The sequence below is a fragment of the Puma concolor genome, chromosome A1 (assembly GCF_028749965.1).
Source record: "Puma concolor isolate L17-30 chromosome A1, mPumCon1.1.hap2, whole genome shotgun sequence".
Classification (NCBI taxonomy): domain Eukaryota; kingdom Metazoa; phylum Chordata; class Mammalia; order Carnivora; family Felidae; genus Puma; species Puma concolor.
Genome location: NC_141667.1, coordinates 230934008 through 230956072, shown reverse-complemented (window position 1 = coordinate 230956072; position 22065 = coordinate 230934008). Strand labels below are relative to the sequence as shown.

Sequence of the window (22065 nt, the reverse complement as noted above, 5' to 3'; positions counted from 1 at the left end):
GATGTTAGAAATAAAACATGGCAAGCAGCTTGCAGCAGATAGGTAATGCTGTGCTTTTATTTCCGGAGAAAGCTTATTCAGGTCGTAAAATTAAATGCTACTGGCAGTGAAACAATGCAAAATGCTCTCAGAGAAAGTAGTGCTGAAATCACTGGACTGGATGCACCATTTTACCATTTTGAATCATTTATTTCATAAAATGAAGTGCGACACTGAGCACACAGCTTCCACACAGTTGGCAGTTTTCAAGTAGATGCCACAAACATGAGTCCACGCGCTGGCTTCGTTCTCGTTTTTACAGCTAAGAGTTCATAGAAGACACCTGGTAAAATATTGGTATAGTGGAAAGACAATAATTGTTATAAGAATCGTAGCCACGGTTTATTAAGAGCCTCCTAGATGACCAGCACTGTGTTGAGCATATACTATACCTTATATCTTTTAATATATAAAAGACCATGGGATTGGATCCAAACCATCTATGTGGTCCCATTGTATAGATGAGGAAGCTGAGGAACAGAGAGGTTAAATAACTAACACAGAATTTCATGCAGCTGGTAATGTGGAGCCGCTGGGACCTCATCACGTGTCCTTCTGATTCCGAGCCCCTTGTTTTGTGCGCTCTGATACACGTCGTCCGTAGCAGTGGGTGTGAAGTCATGAGGCCTTCCACCCCAGTCCGCTCTGACCAAGCCCAGGCTTTCCCCCCTGTGCGCTCCCACGAGCCTCCGCAGAGCACCAGGGGCGAGAGGCTTGAGGGCGAGCCTCAGTTGTAAGATCTTGCGGCCTGGAGGAGCTGCCGTATACGTGAAAATGCTTTGTAAACTGAAGTCACCGTCCGATCTGTCGGTTGGTGTTAAGATCTATATTTATTTTGATGAGATAACATGTGGCCCTTGGTCACTGCCACTCTCTCCAGAGGTAAGCCAGCGATTTCCCACGACACACCCAAACGGGCGTCAGATCATGCTCACCTACCTGCTGCCCTGGCTGCACAACATCGAGCTGGTGGACAGCAGGCTCCTCCTCCCGGGATCAAGCCCCAGCAGCCCAGACGATGACGTCAAGGACCGGGAAGGAGAAGTGCCCACTTCACACGGGCTGAGAGGGAGTGGCTGGGGCTCCCCGGAAGCTACGTCACTGGTCCTGAATAACCTCATGTACATGACGGCCAAGGTAAACTCAGAGGAAACGGGCCTCAGTAACACGGCTCTGTCATCCAGGAAAACCCGCGGGTTAATCAAGCCCTGTGCTCCCAACTCGGGGCAAGTGGCACTTATTGTGAAAAGTCACACAAATAGGGCATGGACGGGGGTGAAGGTGCTTCATGTCACCGGACTGTATGCTTAAAAACGTACGTTATGTGCATTTTCCCACAATTTTTAAAAGTAATAATATAGATACAAATGATAATGCTAACATACTAGAAATCATGAGAACAAGTATGTGCATTATAAATGGCTGGAAGATGGCATCTTGCTGAGGAGTGGCCACGTCTCCCCCTCCTTAGGATTTCGAGATGGCCATGACCCTTATAACAACTTTTCCTCAAACATTCTGCCTCCTGACATTTTTTTTCCCCCACGTCTCCTGGGCCGGCTTTTATCTTGTTTGTTCTAGTATGGAGACGAAGTTCCTGGACCAGAAATGGAAAACGCTTGGAATGCTTTAGCCAACAACGAGAAATGGACCAACAACCTGAGGATCACCCTGCAGTTCCTGATCAGCCTGTGTGGCGTGAGCAGTGACACGCTTCTCTTGCCCTACGTAAGCGTCCCTCACCCTTGGAGTCATTGCTCCTGTCCATTGTATTTGCACCTGCCAGTGGGACTGTGCTCTTTGCACCGAGTAAAATGGGAAGGTCAACTTCTGTCAGTCATGCTAATCTCCTAGGAGCTCATCTAGGTATTACATAAAAGTTTCCTTCTGTCCCCCGAGAAGCAGGCGACAGTCAGTGTCTCAGTGACCCCTCTGTCATCCTCTTTCTAAGCCTTTGGACGCAGAAATGTATGAATTAAGCGGTGGATATTTTCCTAACAGTTACTGAAAGCTACCTTCTATAAAAATTAGACCCACCACATAAGAGAAACTCAGTAAAGCATCATGTTATTACTCATAAAGATGTTTTGTGTGTACATCTTGAGGCTCTTAAATCTTGAGTTTCCAGGTGTTTCTCTTCAAATGTAGGTGGGAGGAGAGAAACAGGCAGAGAGAAATCTTCTGGAGATATGTAATATTTAGTGTTTGTATTTGAAGATGATATGGTCAATAAAAGGACAGCATTTTTTAAAATTTTTTTAATGTTTTGTTTATTTTTAAGACTGAGAGAGACAGAGTACAAGCAGAGGAGGGGCAGGGAGAGAGGGAGACACAGAATCCAAAGCAGGCTCCAGGCTCTGAGCTGTCAGCGCAGAGCCCGACACGGGGCTCGAACTTACGAACCGTGAGATCATGACCTGAGCCGAAGTTGGACGCTTAACCAACTGAGCCACCCAGGCGCCCCAAAACAACAGCATTTTTAAAACCGTAACTCAACTGGCATTTGTGTGCTGGTTGTTTTTCTGAGAGATTTTCTGGCTGCCCGTTGTTTCGAAGCCACACCAACATCCGGCCTCAGGTTTGACAATGAGGGCTACAATCAGACAGAGCTTTAATCCAGAGTTAGTTTTTAAATTTAAAACCATACCAACAACCAAAACTCATTAGTTTCTAGGGAAGAAGAGAATAGCAAGGGACTGGACTCCTTGTCTAAACAAAAATCACTAGCCGTTTTTCCCCATGGTTTGTATAAATAAAATGCTTTCTAGATAAGGCTTTAGATGCAAGGTTTCAGTTTAGGGAGAATTCATGTGCCCCAAAAGTAGCTTGTGTAAACTCGGCCATCAGGGAAGGGAAAGTCTTTGACATGCACTCCTGTCAGACATGCATGTAAAGGGAGGCGAATTTTATTTTTTTTTCTTTTTTTTTTTTTTAATTTTTTTTTTTTCAACGTTTATTTATTTTTGGGACAGAGAGAGACAGAGCATGAACAGGGGAGGGGCAGAGAGAGAGGGAGACACAGAATCGGAAACAGGCTCCAGGCTCCGAGCCGTCAGCCCAGAGCCCGACGCGGGGCTCGAACTCACGGACCGCGAGATCGCGGCCTGGCTGAAGTCGGACGCTTAACCAACTGCGCCACCCAGGCGCCCCGGGAGGCGAATTTTAATGCAGACACTCCGATTCATGCTGGGAGACCATGAAGTTGAGCTCTCAGCGTGGTGGCTCTGGGGATGATGCATACATGGAAGGGAACAGCTTACAGTCTAGCATTCTTGCGGGCGAGGCCCTGGAAAACATCCCGTGTCCCATGTTTCTTCTCAGATCAAAAAGGTGGCAATATACTTGTGCCGTAACAACACCATTCAAACCATGGAAGAGCTTCTCTTTGAGCTGCAACAGACGGAGCCCGTGAATCCCATCGTCCAGCACTGTGACAACCCGCCGTTCTACCGCTTTGCGGCCAGCAGCAAGGCCTCTGCGGCAGCCTCCGGTAGGGGAAGGGCAGCTGGGTGGACATCCTGTCTTGGATCCCTGGATTTTCCTTTACCCGGAACACTGAATGGAAAGGAGAGAGAGAGAGTGTGTGTGTGTGTGTGTGTATTGCTTTTTCTTATTCCTGTTTAAACTTTCTTTTAAGAGATGGCTTAAGAAGAGCTGAGACTCCTGGGGCGCCTGGGTGGCTCAGTCGGTTAAGCATCTGACTTCAGCTCAGATCGTGATCTCGTGTTTCCTGAGTTCAAACGCCACGTTGGGCTCTGTGCTGACAGCTCAGAGCCTGGAGCCTGCTTCAGATTCTGGGTCTCCCTCTCTCTCTGCCCTCTCATGCTCTGTCTCCCTCTGTCTCTCAAAAATAAATAAATGTTAAAAAAAAAAAAAGTTTGTTTTTTTTTTATTTATTTTTTTTTTTAATTTTTTTTTTCAAAGTTTATTTATTTTTGGGACAGAGAGAGACAGAGCATGAACGGGGGAGGGGCAGAGAGAGAGGGAGACACAGAATCGGAAACAGGCTCCAGGCTCTGAGCCATCAGCCCAGAGCCTGACGCGGGGCTCGAACTCACGGACCGCGAGATCGTGACCTGGTGGAAGTCGGACACTTAACCGACTGCGCCACCCAGGCGCCCCTGTTTTTTTTTTTTAAAGAATAGCTGAGACTCCTAAGAGCATCGTGAGTTTAATGAAATCCATTTGTAAGGATGACCATCAGTCAGGGACTTGGTAAGCCACAGAGCTTTGCACTTCAGACTGATTCCAGGCAGGGCACAGCAGTCCCTTGGGAATCTCATTTCTGGACCTTCCTTCTTATGTCCGTGGAATTTTCTTGGCCAATAACCTCCCAGGATTAGCTCAAATGCTCCCTCAGCAGTATTATCACTTCTAATAAATTGGCTTCTCAGCCTCATTTTATGAAACAGATAACACCCTCCTCGAGTTCCTTGAAGCCGGCTTCCCTCTGATTTTCCTAATATCATAACTGCCTTCAGATTTCTCTAGTCCCTTGGTCTCTTTTACCCTCTGTTTGCCCTGCACCTGCTGCCAGAATGTGTTCTCACCGAGAAGCAGTAGCCCAGGGATCAGAAACTCTAGGTACTTGGACTCGCTTCACTAACGTTAGTTTAATAACTCCCGGCCCCAGAAATGTGAAAGCAGCCAGCAGCAGGGCCAGCCACTATAAATAAGCTCATTACCTAAGTGGTCAGGAAGAAAGGGTTTCAAGAATGTTGTAGCCTCACTTTATCAGAGAGCTAAGGAATTTGGTTTGACCGTAACAGATGTCTGGGATTCTCCCATTTCAGTGGTGTGGGCTTGGAAGGTTGTTTAGAATGTCTGAGATTGTACAGAAGATGTAAGGAATCTTTCAAACATGAGATTTTATAGGAAATCCTGCACTGTAATTACTTGAGACCTGGGCTCAACCCTCCCCCCCTACATTTCTTTTCCCCTAAGTGTCTTTCTTCTAATCCTACCTGCAGGAACCACCTCCAGCAGCAACACAGTGGTGGCCGGCCAGGACAGTTTCCCAGATGCCGAGGAGAGCAAGATATTGAAAGAATCTGATGAGAGGTTGGTACGCAAATTTGGCTTAAGGTAGTATAACTTTCAGCAACAGTCTATACAAAAGCACCTGTAAGAGTTTGTTGTGTTGCATAAATCACACACACACAAATTCTTCTTTGCCTTTAGAAACACAAACTGACTCCAATTCTGCTCTGATATCTCTAAAGATAATGCTTTCTCCCTGAGAAAAGCCAGAGAAGACAAAGATTAAGAGGGATGTCATTCTGCTGGCTGAATCCCACTTACCGCAGGGGTTACTGCAAACCACTGGTTGTTCGGCTAGTGGGCACAGACCATCTGGAATTAGAGGGAATTTCCACGTGAAATTTTCAAATCTGATTGGGGAATGATTGCTTACAGATTGAGCAGTTGTCTTGAGGCGAGTCTTATAAAGCATCATCATTTTTATTTCACCTTTACATTGTCCCATTTGGCTAGCCAACAACAGCGCCTTTTCCTGCTAGAAGAAGCCTCTATTCCCTTTACATTAACTCTTTAATGATATTTCTCTTGCCCCTTTACCGTGCCTAGAAGCTACTCATAAATTCATAAAATCTGCATCACTATTTCCCGTGGTTAATTGTGAGGAGCAGAGAAACAAAAAGAAATAAAAAAGGACTCAAATTGAAAAATAAAAATTAGGATGATTCTCATGGTGTTGAAAACTCCTCAGCCTGGGCATTTTCTAGTGAAAACTACCAGGGAGCCCTTTCACTTAAGAAATTAGTAACAAGGAAGAGAGGCTCACAAATTCAGGTTGGAGATAATTTAATAGATCAGATAATGAAAATAATCCACTTAGCCCATAATGCTTTCAGATGCTTCATGATGGTCCTCAGGATTTCATCCTGTGCACAAGAATACAGCGGGGGTGGGCGCCTGGGTGGTTCAGTCAGTTGAGCAACTGGCTTCCTCTCAGGTCATGATCTCACGGTCTGTGAGTTCGAGCCCCGGGTCGGGCTCTGTGCTGACAGCTAGGAGCCTGGAGCCTGCTTCAGATTTGTGTCTCCCTCTCCCTCTGCCCCACCCCCCCACCCCTGCTCGCACCCTGTCTCTGTTTCTCAAAAAATAAATAAACGTTAAAAAACAATTTTAAAAAAAGAATGCAGCAGGGGCTGCAGGTGGAAGACGATGACCTAAGACTGACTGCGTCTGGAGTTCTGAAGGCTCATTTCCATTTCAGGCCTCCTCAGATTCCTCAGTATGTTCACGACTGGGTTGCTGCACTGCCTTCAGATGCTTATCCATATGAACTTTCCTTCAGGCTAAACGCCCAAACCCAGTGGCTCATGATCATAGACCTCATCCTTTAAAGATCTCTAATATAAGCCTTTCTTTCTTTCTTCTTTCTTTCTTTCTTTCTTTCTTTCTTTCTTTCTTTCTTTCTTTCTTTCCCTCTCAGAAATAAGTTTTTTATGAAAGGTTTTCATACTCCATACATCAGTGACAATACGAGATTATTAATTAACACGTTTTTAATCTATATTTGTTAGTACCTTCTTTGGAAAACTTCCTCATGGTAAATAATCACATTATCTCTCTAAAGAGATTTCTACTTTCTAGTTGGAGTGTAACATTCTTTATCATTTATCGTCTGGACTGAATTTTCCGTCTTAATTTTATTTAGGGTGGAAAGGTGATGCATGTCTATCAACATCTAACTACAGAAGCCCCTTTGGATTCCTGAGTGTCCTGCGCAAGTTTTTAGTGGTGGCCCTTGAAATTAAGCTAGTCATCTCTGTAATATTGAGACCAGGCAACACCTCTAATAGAAGCTTTCTCTTTAGCTCTTGCTTTCCTCCTCCCACACTGTATCTCTGTTGGCCATTGGAAAGCCTGATGTAGTTAGGTACCCACACTTTTTATATGTATTCATATATATCTACTTTTTTCCTAATGCTGTATCTATTCATGTATAGATTTATTGATCATTTTTATATATATTCATATATATGTGATCATACATATATGAATATTTTCTCCCAAAGGCCACCACCGTTCCATTGATCATATAATACTCCACCTGCACTATTTCTCTAATGAATTCTCTTTTCCATGAAAATAGACTGTGCCCTCAGCCTAAAATATCGCATTTCTCTTGCGTCTTCTTAATACCTTTCCTTCCTTGTCGACCCTGTCATGCTGATTTATAGGTACTTGTACACATGCTTGTCTCAACCACTCGATTTTAATTCTTGGAAAACAGAGACCATATATCTCTTATACACATTGCTATCCTCATTGGATATCCTACTGTGCTATCCTGCTATCCTACTGTGCTGCACATAGTAGGGATTTTTTAATGTTTAGTCGGTATGTGAATGAAAACTGGAGAAATCTCACAGCCCCAAAGATAAGCTGTCCAAACTCCATTTAGCCCCTCTTTCTGCCTCCCTCTTCCTAACCCCATTACAGAAGACAATTACTTACCCTTTTCTTTACAGTCCTTGTAGACAAAGAGTCTATAGACATAATTGCTCAGAAATACTGACCAAGGTGCTGTGTTACCCAACCCCTGGGGGTCCTAGTCACCAAAATACATTGTTGGGCTCCAGGGGGCCCCATGGAGTTCTGCAAAGAAACAGGCCATGTTTTTTACAGGTAGATTAGTGGTCCTTTGATGTCTTTCAGAAATACTTAATACTATTATTGTACTAACAAAAAGTTCAGATAGGTTATGGTACCGTTAACGCAAGGGCAATAGAATAAGAGCCAAGCTAAGAAGAGAGTAAGATAGTTGTGTCAAAAGTCCTCATGAAGGACAAATACTGAAAGCTAATACTAACCTAACCTTGAGTTCTTCAATAGCCAAAGTAAAAAAGAAAAGTACGGTGAATTTTATAACTTGCAGTGTGTAAAAATAAGCAAAAATGATTCATTGGAAGCTACTAACAGAAACTACCCTAAATTCAAAGGAGGATTTTATCATGTAGGTGTTTTTTTTAATCAACAAAGTGAAAATATATTTTTATTAAAATTGCTGTTCATAGCAGTTTGTCAAATATGCAGAACCAAACTCCGTAAGTATTTTCAATGCATCAACCCTTAATAAAAGCTTATTTTTTAAATTTGTACTTCCATGAGGGGCGCCTGGGTGGCTCAGTCGGTTAAGCGTCCAACATGGGCTCAGGTCATGATCTCACAGTCCGTGAGTTCCAGGCCCACGTCAGGCTCTGTACTGACAGCTCAGAACCTTGAACCTGCATCAGATTTGGTGTCTCCCTCTTTCTCTGCCCCTCCTCTGCTCGTGCTCTGTCTCTCTCTGTCTTTCAAAAATAAATAAACAAAAAAAAAATTTTTTTTAATGTGCTTTAAACAAAAAAAAAAAAAAAAAAATTTTAAATGTGCTTTAAAAAAAAAAAAATTGTAGGGGCGCCTGTGTGGCTCAGTCGGTTGAGCATCCAACTTCAGCTCAGGTCACGATCTCGCGGTCCGTGAGTTCGAGCCCCGTGTCGGGCTCTGGGCTGATGGCCCAGAGCCTGGAGCCTGCTTCCGATTCTGTGTCTCCCTCTCTCTCTGTTCCTCCCCCGTTCATGCTCTGTCTCTCTCTGTCTCAAAAATAAATAAACGTTAAAAAAAAATTTTTTTTTAATAAAAATAAATAAAAAATTGTAGTTCCATGAAAGGGTTTTTCATAGAGAACCAAAGCAATAAACTTCAAAATGCATAAATTTCTGGTGATCTGTGTTGATACAGGGATAGAGATTAATAATCTACCAAAAAATTACCTAAGTATTAATTTGAGCTAAGTCAGCAGAATAAAATTTAGAAAAATATTTTTGTCCTTTTAGTTTTTCTCTTATCGGAGCTATATTCGTGATATATTTCTTAAGACATGTACCTTTGACATTAAAGGGCCATTTGGTCTGCTTAATCCTTCAAATTCCTCTAAAGCCAGGACCCAAAATTATTTTCTTTAAGCCAGGAAAGCAAAGGAAAATAACAGATTTTACACTTAGGAGCCAGTTTTTACTCTTTTTATTTTTTTATTTTTTATTCATTTATTTATTTTTTTTTTCTTGTCAAGCTAACGCTTTGCTGCACTATGGTTTTGGTCCCCTCCAGAGTAAGAACAGTCTGGAAGGGGCTTGCTGCTCTTGTTCACCTCAGCTTCAAAACATCTGCCCAACTCTCCTTTAGATGTATCTCAAGGGGAAAGAGAAGGATTGTCATCCATTCTATAATTCTTCCTGCCCAGTCCCTCCAGAGCGTGATTATAAAACCAACATATACCATATATAGTTCTTGAGCTCTCTGTCCTGTGGAAATCTCCAGATTTGGAATTTTTTCATTACTCTGCTTTTGTTCTTTGCTGAATGAGATCTGGACTCTGCATACGCCATTTTTAATGTTGCATTTATCAGCACAAATGTGATTAAAGAACACCTTCAGAAGGTAATAGGCTTGTCACTTTACTCATCTTGTAAGTTCGGTCTGATGTAGACAGACTGAGCAGATGTCCTAGATGTTCCGTTTTATGGATTCACAAAGCAATAGCCCAATAGCTATGACAATAATGTTTGAAATACAGAGTTACTGGGGGAAAGGTGACTGTCAGAAATCTGCTGCATACATTTAAGAAGTGCATAAAAGCAGAGTCATTACTGTCTGTTACATTACTGTGTTCAGTAAATCTAAATCAATGATGCAACTTTCTGAGGTTACATACCCGGGACAAGGCAGGCATCTAAACGGAACATCGAGTACTTTTTCCTAAAGCATGCCTTTTTCTCCATACACTGGAGGATAGCAATAGCCCTGAATTTCCCAGTGTTCTAGAGGGAAATAAAGCACTGATCTGTGGTCAATTAAGGCAGAACACCCAGTCAGTAATGAAGGAGAACACACCTGCTGTGGTTTGAATTTTCCAGATATTTTTAGATGGACTTAATTCTTTGCTTTGGCAGCATGTATATTAAGTAGATAAAACCTGTTTATGTCATTTTATATAAAATAAATATAGACATAACACTTTATCAACACTTCTCCTCAGCCACACTCTTGCCCCGCATTAGAGGCCTTTGGATAATAAAAACGCTCTTGATTTGAAAGCCTTTGGTGCCCTGAAGAGAGAAGGAATTCTAGAAATTCAAGGTAGAAATATAATAATTAATACCTTGGTGGTTAGATGTCTCACGGCTTGGGAAACATTCTTGCATTATTTCTTTTGATTCCCACAACAATTCCAGTGAAATAAAGGGTGAACTATTTATTTTTCCTTTTTGGCAGGTGTGGAAATAGAGTCCCTAAGGAGATACGGGACCTGGCCAAGGCCACAGAGCTAGTGAGGGAGAGCTCAGTACTAAAATCACCTGTTCTCCTGCTCAGAGACAATATGGCACTAGAAGCATCCTTCTACTGCTGCCTTCCTGTGGCTGACACTTGACAAGTTGTATAACCCTACCCACCCTATTTCCTCACCAGGGACCTTTTCCTGAAAACCTTCACATCATTTTAAGGGATACTGTAAAGCTGACGGAGCCCAAGATTTGTTATGAAACCATTTTTGTATCTTTCCAATTCTATCTACATTGACCTAATTAATCAGCAATTACGTATTGACCACCTACCATGTGCCAGGCAACCATGTGAATAAGAGGTTCCTATTTATTCAGTGCCATTGCTATTTTCTTTCTAACCAAATGCTATCTCCTAGTTCAATTCAGATATTAGCCTGAAAATATTGATCTCATCGAGACTTGAACCTGTGCTCCTGAGCAAGAGTGACTACTGGCCCTCTCGAGAAAAACAAAATGTTAGGGGTACAGTTTTTCCAGGATTTCTTTAGGAAAGGCGTCATTGGAACTTGCTGCCAAAAACTCAACCACTATGTGTTTACGAGTAACAGCACATACACGCACGTGTCAGTATTTCTGATGGTTGTTCTTGTATTTGAAGGTTTAGTAACGTCATCAGAGCCCACACCCGCCTAGAGTCAAGATACAGCAATAGCTCTGGAGGATCATATGATGAAGATAAAAGTAAGTACCAGCAGGATGTGGGGTTTCAGACGGAATGCATGTATTTGGAGAGTAGAAAATGAGTGTTTTGATTATTCTTGTTCTAATGACTAAAAAGGGACCCATAAATATTAAGTAACCATGTGATCCGACTGTGCAGGTAAGCATAGAGTCAGCATCTTAAAGTAAAAACAAACTCCACAGTGGGCAACTCAAAATCAGAAAACCTCAAACTACAGCCCAAATCTGTACTTTTATATTCCTGGCATTTTTTCCTTGGTGATGCATCTGGGGAAAGGCTAGTAAGAAATTGTCCATTTGAGAACAAATGTCGCAGCTCAATTTTTCAACCTATCTTAGAGCATTTGACCTTTAAGCTCTGTGTGTCAGCTCACCCTGGGGAGGATCGGTTTTCACTGTGAGTCTCTCAATGGCATAGTCTCAGTAGCCAAGTGGAAATTACTAACCTGGGAGATATAATTGTCACAGGAATCTCTTCGTACCCTGAGAAGGTGGGAAAACCAAAAAGGTCAATGCATTCATTTATTTTGTTTAAGCCCTGAACAGCTTCTGTGGGTACGGAGCAGGTAAAGGGTATCATTTGGTCACAATTTACAGAAATTCTGGAACCAAAGAACACTTCCTGTGACATTTCAGTATGGTGAGGGAATCAGTAAACTGTCTGATGGGATTTATTTGTCTGTTTTGGTGGAAATTGTAAATGTGATGGTATTTCATGAATTACGTTCATTTTTTAAGTCACTTCATAGGACCTTTGTAGCTGTTGTTTTGATTTGTTTTGTTTCTATGGAAAATGTGCCAACTGGGTAAGAGCTAAGTAATTCCAATGACAGAATATTTCAACTGTCCTTACTCTGCTTCTTAATGCACAGACAGGCAATTCTCCAGCATTGAAAATACCAATGGAAGGGATGTCTAAAATCCATATATAGTTACCATCCTCTAACTTAGGTTAAGTTTCAGCTATGTCCCTATAAAACTGCTTATTGCGGTAAGATAAAGCTGTTTGTATTTTCACCTCTTCCTGTGTCCCATCAGGGGACTGTACCATCCAAACACTGGATATTTGCGTCTCCCAAGCACCGACCATCAGTTTTAGATGGGCCTAGATTTTACAGAGGAGGAGAGTAGTAGTTGAGAAATGGAGAGTTGCGGTACAAGAAAAGTCTGGTTGCTGTGCGATATTTCAAATTTGAGGACAAAAAAATTGCATCATAAAAAGGTGAAGCAGTCAAATCCTGACCCCCCCTCCCTCAGAATGTGCCAAGCCTAACAAAACATAACACTCCATGACTGTGGATTTATGTTGCTCAATTTTTGGTGCATTAGTAAGACCCAACAGTCGCTTTCTGAGGCGAATCCTGACCTTGCCCCCAGAAACTCTCTTCCCTGACATCCCAGAAGTGGGCGGTGTCCAAGCACCTGCCCTTGTGGGGAGCCTCAGTCTTCAGAGTAGGAAGACACCCCCTCCACCCACTCTGCTAACCGGTTAGTCAGGAATATTGCTCTTTAGCAGTTGATTCCTTTAAAGTGTGCCTCTTTGCTCTGGCTCCCGGACATAGAATTTGATAGAATCACTATAATAAAGAAAGAATTATTTTGAAAATATGTAAATAGTGAATTTCAGAGGATAATTATAATAATAATTATGTCATTATATAAACTCAGACCACTGGCTTTAGGGACAAAAAGAAAAAGTAATGGAAGTATTTGTGAAGGGAAAAACAAAACCATTGTGAATAGTTGTAAAGGGTTAAAAAGAAGTCTAATGTTATCGTTATGGCATCTACTTCACCTAGAAATGTTTTTTTATAGATTTGTTTTGCCTACATAAACAGCATTTTAATGGGAAAATTTGGGCACAGAATTTGAATTCATTTGAGTCGTGTGTCAATAATATGCTTTACATGATTACGGTTATTGACCAAAGAAGTTCCAATTCATGGCATGTTGTTACGGAACTGAGAGCTTATATTTTAAATTACTCATTATAAGAGAAAATGAAATGAAGTTACTCAAACATATCCTCCCTTATCACAGAAAGTCCAGAACATATTAAGGTCCTTTTCCAAGTGTTTAAGTAATAGACCTTGACTCTGGCTGTCTGGAGGGTAGCACCACATCTAATAGGGGACAAATACCCTTAGGACTTTGGTAACTGGGTTCTCTCTGATGTATTTTTCGTTCTAGCTACACAATGAGGGATATAGCCTATGCTACAAGAAAAACAAAGATCGGTAGGCTCAATTCAAAAACCTTATGGCCAGCCATCTGGTATATGTTAAGGGTGATTATTTTCTCCCTGAATTCCTGGAAGGATTAGTAGAGATAGGAAGGGTAAGGAGAAATCAGGTGAGACCTAGAGGCCTGAGGCTTCATAATATGGGTTTACCCAGATGGAAAGACCATGTGCAGCCTCTTAAAAGTATTTTCTATTAAAAACAAAAACAAAAACAGGCAAACTATACTACCTTGAGTAAAATGGACCAGAAAACTGATTTAGACCTAGATCTATAAAGATCTTCCTATTAATATTATGTAAGCTGTTTTAGAGCTATTTAAAATACCTGGATTATTTTCCAAGGCCATATGTTAGTGTATGTGTCTCCATAATAAGGCTACATCTAGTTAGGCTGGATAGCAGCTGAGTCCTAGTGGTTTAGACCTGACTGTAGAAAACCAGTTTCAGGCCAACTTACTCCTAATCCAACCACCAAAAATCCAACACATTTTTGCTGATGGGCTGTGTACCTGAGAACATCATTGAAACAAAGAAAATTATATACTTTCCTAACAGAAATATCACAAGTTTCTTTTTTCCTAATTCTTTGGTAGTCTCCCCATTTTTGTTCTCCTTTTAAGTTTCATTATAGAGTAGCTGATTACTTAGGAGTACATTTTGCAACCAGCTTATCCTGGATGGTTATTCAAGATGTTGATTTGCTGAATGTGAAACATCCTGTAGGTAGTTTACCCGGAGGTCTGAGATGAGATGAGGAACTGTCACACCCGCTTTACATTTTTTTCTGGACTAAAACTGTTGTGGCCTAGCTCCGTGGCATAGAATTTATAGGGTTCCAGTTGCTCGATTTTTGGTGCGTTAGTAAGACCCAACGGTCGCTTTCTGAGGCGAATCCTGGCCTTGCCCTGGAAACTCCCTTCCCTGCCATCCCAGAAGGGGGCTGTGTCCGAGCACCTGCCCTTGTGGGGAGCCTCAGTCTTCACGGTAGGAAGACACCCCGTCCATCCGCTCTGCTAACTGGTAAGCCCAGCCTTCTACAGGGGACCAGCAGCCTCGAATATGTGACCTCTCACTGCCTTTCAAGAGTGCAGCCAAGAAAAACTTTATTTGGGAGAAATTGCCTAAAGCTGATCTAATACATCGTTCTTCTTGGATACACCACAACTCTCCAGATTGAGCCAGCTTGTCTGAAGCCATGTACCTGGCTCATATCACGTGACCCCAAGAGGAAATGTCGTCTTTGAATGCCACCCGCCTCTATGGAGAGCATTATAAAAAAAGAGCGCCATCATGAGTCTGGCTAGAGGCTTATCAATTTTGTTGACCTCCTAGAAGAACCGGCTCTTGGTTTCGTTGATATGTTCTAGTATTGGTTTGTTTCGATTTTTAGTTGCTGTATCATTTATTTCTGCTCTCATTTTTATTATTTCCTTCATTCTGCTGGATTTGTGTTTTGTTCGTTCTTTTTCTAGCTCCTTTAGGTATGAGGGTAGGTTGTTTTGAAACTTGTTGCTGTGCTTACTTTAAAGATATTGTTGAGGAAGTTCATTCATTCAAAAAATACTTGTTGATTCCCTGCCACATGTCAGATACTGTTCGCAGAACTAGGGAAACAGCAGCGAACAAAAGAAAGTGTCCGCCGTCGTGCAGCTTGTTTGAGAGTCGGAGGAGGCAGTCAGTGCTGGGGAATGGGTGATCTGTGCCAGAAAGGAAAATTAAAGCAGGGTGAGAGGCGGAGGGGATTTCAAATGATTGGGGATTTCCTGGAAATCCTCTGCAATAAATTGATGCTTGGGCGAAGGCTTGTGTGAAGTGGAGGAGAGAACCACGTGGCTCTCCAGGACAGCTCTGCGGCCAAAAGGAAAGCTAGAGGTGAAGTCCCTGAAGCTGGGTGGTGCCGAGCGTGATCACAGAACAGCAAGAAAGCCCAAATGACTGGCGTGGCGTGGGCAAGGGTGCTGGTGGTGGGAGATGAGCCAAGGGAGAAACAGCAGGAAGACCGTGTAAGGCCTTAAAGGCCATGGTGTAGAGTTTGGACTTCATTCTGAGTGGAGAGGGGAGCCACTGGAGAGTGTGAAGCAGAGAGAAAGACATGAATGAACTCCTGTTTTAAAATGACTGCTCTGGCTTCTCTGTGGAAAAACAGACTGTAGCGGGGCCAGGACAGAAGCAGAGAAACAGTAGGGAAGCCATTGCAGTAACCATGTGAGAGAACATAGTGCCTTACCCTGGCAGTGATGGAGATGGTGAAAAGTGGACCTATTCTGGATATGTTTGAAGGTACAGCTCACTGAATATGATGCCAAGTTACCTAACCTCTATTTCCCTTCTGTCAAGTAGGGGTAAGAGGTACCCATTACTGGGCTATTAATTATTAATATAATGTACAACGCATAGAAAAGTGCCTGGTACAAAGTAGGTATTCCCTGTGTTAGCTCCTAATGTACTTATTTTTATTATTACTATTACTATCATCATGATTATCATGATTATGAGTTGGATGCGAGATGTAAGAGAAACGTCACAGATAGCTCTAAGGCTCCTGTCCTGAGCAAACTAGAAACATGGAATTGCATTTTACTGCAGTGGGGAAGACTGGAGAAAGCCCAAGTTCTCACAGTGATGAGAATGATTTAATGTTTTCTTTTTGCATGTCTGTATTTCCCATTGATCTATACTGCGTAATTGTATATTAGCTTATCAAAACATAAAGGGACTAAAAAATCTAATCAAGTAATGCTAACCCATTGATCCTATGATTTATACTCACCAAATGGGATGGTTAGAGAGTTATTTTTACTAGCCTAAATTTGTAAGATTCTTTCTACAGACACCAAATAGGGAAGACAAAAATCATCACTCCCTAAAAATAATGCACGCTTGTCTTTCTCACCCTGTAGATGACCCGATTTCTCCGTATACGGGCTGGCTGTTGACTATTACAGAGACCAAACAGCCACAGCCCTTACCCATGCCTTGTACTGGAGGATGCTGGGCCCCCCTGGTTGACTACCTCCCAGAGACTATCACTCCCCGGGGACCCCTCCACAGGTAAGTAGCATCTGTGGGTAGTGGGAAGTGACTGCTTAGATCTGACTGGACTTTTCTTCCCATGAGAAGAGGGAGATCATTCCAGGTCCTGTCAAATGAAATGACCTTTGAAATCAGAGGGACCATGCGTGACTTTAATTGCAGTTCTCAGCACATTTGGAGCGTTTGGTTGACTAGCAACCAATGTGCAAAGCTGCCTTGTAACTCAGAATTTTTTCTTGATGTAATCTGGATGTGGATGTGCATTCTGTGATGATTTTTAGATCGTGAGTAACTGGAAAAGAGGGCCCTTTTCTCCTCTTCCTCCCTCAGCTCTTATTACCTAGCAACGAGTAAGACTCCCTATTTTGTGATTAGCTCAGCGAAAGTTTCTTCTTTCTGTGGAATTCTGTGCTTTTTCGGAAAATAAATTCCATTCCCTGGAATTAAGCGTCTCGCATAATTCTTCAGCAGGGCTCAAGAGCTGTATTTAATTGTGACTTAATGATCTGTCAGTGTGTTTCCATCCTCTTCAGAAGTTACATTAATTTCACCATGTCATTGATTAGGTGCAATATTGCTGTAATTTTTATGACTGAGATGGTGGTGGATCACAGTGTGAGAGAAGATTGGGCTCTTCATCTACCATTATTACTCCATGCTGTCTTCTTAGGTAAGACTGGATCGAAGAGGAATTCTGGACTATGGGGTCAAAACCCTACAGACACAATCCAGAGAGCTTTCCTTTTACATTGACGTCCTGTTTTCCACAGTTCTGAAATATTTAGTCTCTTCCATTTTTCATCGCTTCTATGTGACATCTGCTCTACAATCTCAGTTGATCAGTCATTGCTTAAAATTGCCCTATTTCTGCACTATACAGTGGTACCTCGCTAATGCTATATCTATAAAGATACCCGAAACATATTGGGCCTCTCTGAGGGTCTTTGGCTAGATGTGATCGATTTAAAGCCGTGAGATACTGTCCGCACACAGACAGAAAGAAGACAGAGCGCAGCAGGCCAAGCACTGAGATTTTAAAATAGCCAAATGGTAAAATAAAAATGGGAAGAGGAACAAGCCAGGGAGGCTCAGAAGTTTAGTTAGAGAGTGATGAACAAAATTAGAATCCCTTCAGTTAACAGGGAGACCCAGGGAAGAGAACATCCCAGGAAGGAGGAATGCTAACCATGTCAAAAGCTACTGAGAGGTCAAGAAAAGTCCATCTATCAGCATTTTATGAGAACATTTGATTTAAGGAAGAAAACATTTTTCCTAAGCCCAACTTCTTTATGTTGGTAACACAAACAATAACAAAGAAAACTGAACATTCTTTCAACATGTTCCTCCTGAGTAACTTGGAATCTTTACTATCCCTGGAATCTAAACGAGCTTAAAACTTGTTTATACTAAGAGATTCCACTTTTTGTTCCAGGTTTGGACCATTACCGGCCTGAAGTCTTTGAACACAGCAAAAAACTGCTTCTTCACCTCTTGATTGCCCTCTCTTGCAACAGCAATTTTCATGCTATTGCTTCTGTGCTCCTGCAGACTCGAGAGATGGGTGAAGCGAAGACTCTAACAGTTCAGCCGGCTTATCAACCGGAGTATCTCTACACAGGTAACAAAAGAAGGAATAGCAGAGACCCTGAGACAGAATCACAAATACGAAGATCACTGAAGGTATCTGTGGAGCCCAAATTAACTTCTCTAACGTGATCACCATCCCCCTACAACTTTCCGAGTGAGCAAGTAGGAGCACAATAAATATGCACCATTTCACTTGATGTTAACTTGGTTTTCAAAATCCTTCAGTACTGAATATTTTCAAATGTCTGTTTCCTTACTATTATGATTGCTGCTCTCATTAAATATGTTCCTACTGATACATTGAAAATTATGTCCTTCGGCCAAGAGCATCAGTCTAAAACACTGAAGGATGGGAATGCCCAAGACAGTGACCACCCCCATCACCTTGAGAGCAGGTCATTGCCAAGGTGCCAGGTGTATCGCTGTGGACCTTCTAGTTCCCCTGAAGGAATTTTCACCCTTTTAGTGACTGCTTTTCCTGGAAAGCACCACGGGTGGAAGTCTACTAAGAACCATGGCTGTTTTGAAACCAAAATGTTCTTTTTAGAAAAAAGAACAGAAAGCATTAGATGAGTCATGTTTGAGTCTGTGTCCAGCTATTCATGAAAACTTTCCCGAAAGAGTTGACCAGTGGGTTTCATTTAGAATCAGAACATTTAAAATACCTTAAAATGATAGCGAACTAACATTCCTGAACATTTTGTACGTTGCATTGGCGCTGGATATGGTATGGCATTTCATATGTCACCGTATACTTTATTCATCACCCTGAAGATGATGTGCCTTTTACTTAATACTTGTACTCAGTGCTGTCTTGTCCTTTGACGGACACTAAGATTTTCCTCTGGGAAACAAATACTGCGTTACTAAGTCTGAGACATAAGGACTACTGACCTCAGTTTAAGCCCTTTATTTTAAACCAACCTGCACTTAATTGAAAAGAACCCATCGACAGCCACTCAGTGACACAAAACTCCTCACTATAGACGTTGAATTAAAAGAATCTGAAGACTTCTGGCTGTCCTAATTCCCCAGGATAAGGATGTATTCCATTAAGCACATGGTCTTAGACTGAGAACATTGCAATGCCCGTTAAGTTGTATATCTCTGAGTACATCAGTTTTGCATTCACTATACCACTCTTGTGGCATACAGTGGGGCTTTACAAAACAAAACACAACGTACCATAGGCAAGACAAACGGTGGAAGCTAAAATGATTGAATCTGTAGCACACGTGGCATACGAGTACAAAGGGTTTGGAAAATGTCTCCTTTTCATAAACATTGATTAATTCTTACTGAACACCTACTTTCAACTGCGGTTGCTCTCAAATCCAAGCTAAAAAAAAAAATCGAAGCTAAAAAAACCTGTGTGCTAGAAGTTATTGTCTTTATCTTATTATAATAGGAAAGTTAGCTGCAGAGAAATTATATAAACTCCCTGAGATTGCACAGCAAATGGCAGAGATGATATTCAGGCCCAAGGCTTCTCCTGTTTCAGTGTATCTTCAGACCACCAGAACTATGTACGTTTTGCAATTATCAGGTAGGAGAAAAGGGATGATGGCGTATCTACATTTTCAAACCAGCAACACCCAGGGATGTAGAATGATAATCAAATATGAGGTGGGGAACAAACATAATATTTGTTGATACCGTATTTCTTTGACTACTACGAGACATACTTTATCAAAACATAGCAATATCCACATAATATTCACAGTTGTAAGCACATTTACTCAAAACATAACATCTATTATTAGGTGCTCGTATCCTCAACACTGGTACCATTTCACATATTTAAGTGGTCGAATACCCAAGAATAATTTACTAACAGCACAGTTGGGTCCAGATGTATAGGGGAACTGTCTGTCGGCCTGTGCACATATGCATGTGTGTGCACACAGACGCATGTGCACACGCGCACACACGTATACACCACTTCTTTTGCAGAAAGCATCAATTCAAACACCAGGCTACAAAATAACAGATCCCTCTCCTATTACCCAGTACACTCTGGTTTACACAGCAGTGCAACTATTCCACAAGCAAGGAAAAACTATCAGTCTCGTTTCATCATAACCATAGTTGAAATCAAATGTTTTCTCCAAGAGATTCAAATAACTACACCCTCCTGTATGCTCACCTCCTAACCTCGGTAAGCACCCTGCCTAGCACATTCTACCTTGACCTTCTTGTCCCACCAGGTGGCTTTGACTTCCTGAGAGAGGACCAGTCGTCCCCAGTGCCAGACTCGGGGCTAAGCTCCAGTTCCACGTCCTCCAGCATCAGCCTGGGGGGCAGCAGTGGGAACCTCCCGCAGATGACCCAGGAGGTGGAAGACGTGGACACAACCGCTGAAGCGGATGAGAAGGCGAACAAGCTCATTGAGTTTCTGACGACCAGGTAGTGAGGGCTCAGGGGACACGGGCCTGTTTTTAGGTTGGTCTTTTGGGGAAGTGGCATCACTTTAGAACTTGACAGATGAAAAGGCGAGCCCGTGATTTTAGCAAAGCCTTCTTTTCTCTTCTAAATTGCATCTGCTGGAGTCTGTGTACAAGGCAGATACTGGCAGAAGTCTGAGATCCCACTGATGGCACAGTTGACAGGCAGGAGGTTTCGTGTAGAAAGACAATGCAGCAGATGGAGACAGGACACGGTAGCGTCCCACGGTGAGGACGACTTTAATCATCTATTAGAGCTGCCGGGATCTGGGAGTTCTGAGACTTGGCAAAGAACATCCTCTGGAAACCAAATATATTAGCCATGGTCGACCCAGGAGCAGCTGCGGAGGGGACCATTACTGCTCTTCTCATCCAGAGCCATTTATAAATGGAAGTCAGAAACAATAGGAAGCATGATGGGAAAGGAAGCAAACTAATAATCAAAATCAAGAAAAGCTGCAAGCAAGCAATCCTGTCTTTTCAGCTCTTCTTCTGGTTCTTCCACTGAACAATTTAGCTTGTAAGGCTTCAGAATGTCTAGCACTCTGAGGTGCAGTATTTGCATCAAGAAAATCATGCTTACCTGGGACTCTATCGGGGGGAGGGGACCCTATCCTTTCTCATTAATCCCAGAAGTCTAGTCTGTATAGTTGTTATCTGATACCCCCATGATCTTTCTTTCTCTCGGGAGTGCATCAGTTCATACAAAAAATGAAAAAAGAGCATTTTCTTTCCTCAGTTAATGATTCAGAGTATTTGCAGTTCACAGCTCAATACAGGACTTAATGAACAGGAAGCTAAGGAGGGGGCGCCTAATGGTAACTACATCCAGGATATTTCAGAGACCTGAATGGTCTGTGGGGAAGAAAAGTGTGCTCACCACTCAACACTGTCAGTACCTTGCATTGGGAAGAGTGTTCTGAAATTCTCACCTCTGGCTCCATCCTGTTCTTTCTGTTGAAAACCAAGTAGATAACAGAGGACGCATCTTCGGTTCATTTCTACAGTATTTGGTAGTCTAATGATATGATCCTGATAAAAGCATTATCTTTGCAAATCTAAAATATACAAATGTCTAAGTCTGTATTTTAATTAACATTTTATATCATTTTATTTGACAAACATGTAGCACCTGTTTTGTATAAACACCGTTCTGGTGAATTGAGAGGTTTTCACTTGGTGAGTAAATTTTGTGAGGTTTTCATTTTGTGAGTAAAACATAAGAAAAAATTTGCCTCCATGAATTAGCTAGATCCATTTTGAGTATGCTCTTAAGCTTTACCAGACTGAAATTTACGCCCACATTAATCACTAAACTTTCAAAATCACATTGCACCTTTGGAGTTACAACTGCATAGGTGGTTTTTAAAATACAAAATGATTATATTTAAGTGGTTATATTTTTAACGTTTTGTATGTTTTGTTTAAGGGCATTTGGTCCACTTTGGTGCCATGAAGACATCACACCCAAAAATCAAAATTCAAAGAGTGCTGAACAGCTTACTAATTTTCTACGTCATGTTGTATCCGTATTTAAAGACTCCAAATCAGGTACTTTATCCAATTTCCCCAAATGCCACTTTCACCATTTTCTGTAATGGAGCATATTCTTCCCATTATAACCACACATTATACATACATACAAACATATATACGTATGCATATGTGTAAATATATGGTTCTA

The 22065-nt window shown here is 41.9% G+C and overlaps 1 protein-coding gene across 8 annotated transcripts in view; it reads left to right on the top strand.

Annotated features, from left to right (window-relative positions):
* Positions 1 to 22065, top strand: part of FRY (FRY microtubule binding protein) — a 463051-nt gene that overhangs the window by 375276 nt on the left and 65710 nt on the right. For all 8 annotated transcript variants that reach the window (XM_086714061.1, XM_086714067.1, XM_086714035.1 and 5 more), the window contains 10 exons: positions 920 to 1176; positions 1621 to 1767; positions 3361 to 3529; positions 5010 to 5100; positions 10993 to 11075; positions 16218 to 16368; positions 16917 to 17020; positions 17783 to 17968; positions 20145 to 20343; positions 21811 to 21932. In XM_086714061.1, the coding sequence (XP_086570187.1) occupies positions 920 to 1176; positions 1621 to 1767; positions 3361 to 3529; positions 5010 to 5100; positions 10993 to 11075; positions 16218 to 16368; positions 16917 to 17020; positions 17783 to 17968; positions 20145 to 20343; positions 21811 to 21932 (1509 nt within the window). The remainder of the gene's footprint in view (positions 1 to 919; positions 1177 to 1620; positions 1768 to 3360; positions 3530 to 5009; positions 5101 to 10992; positions 11076 to 16217; positions 16369 to 16916; positions 17021 to 17782; positions 17969 to 20144; positions 20344 to 21810; positions 21933 to 22065) is intronic.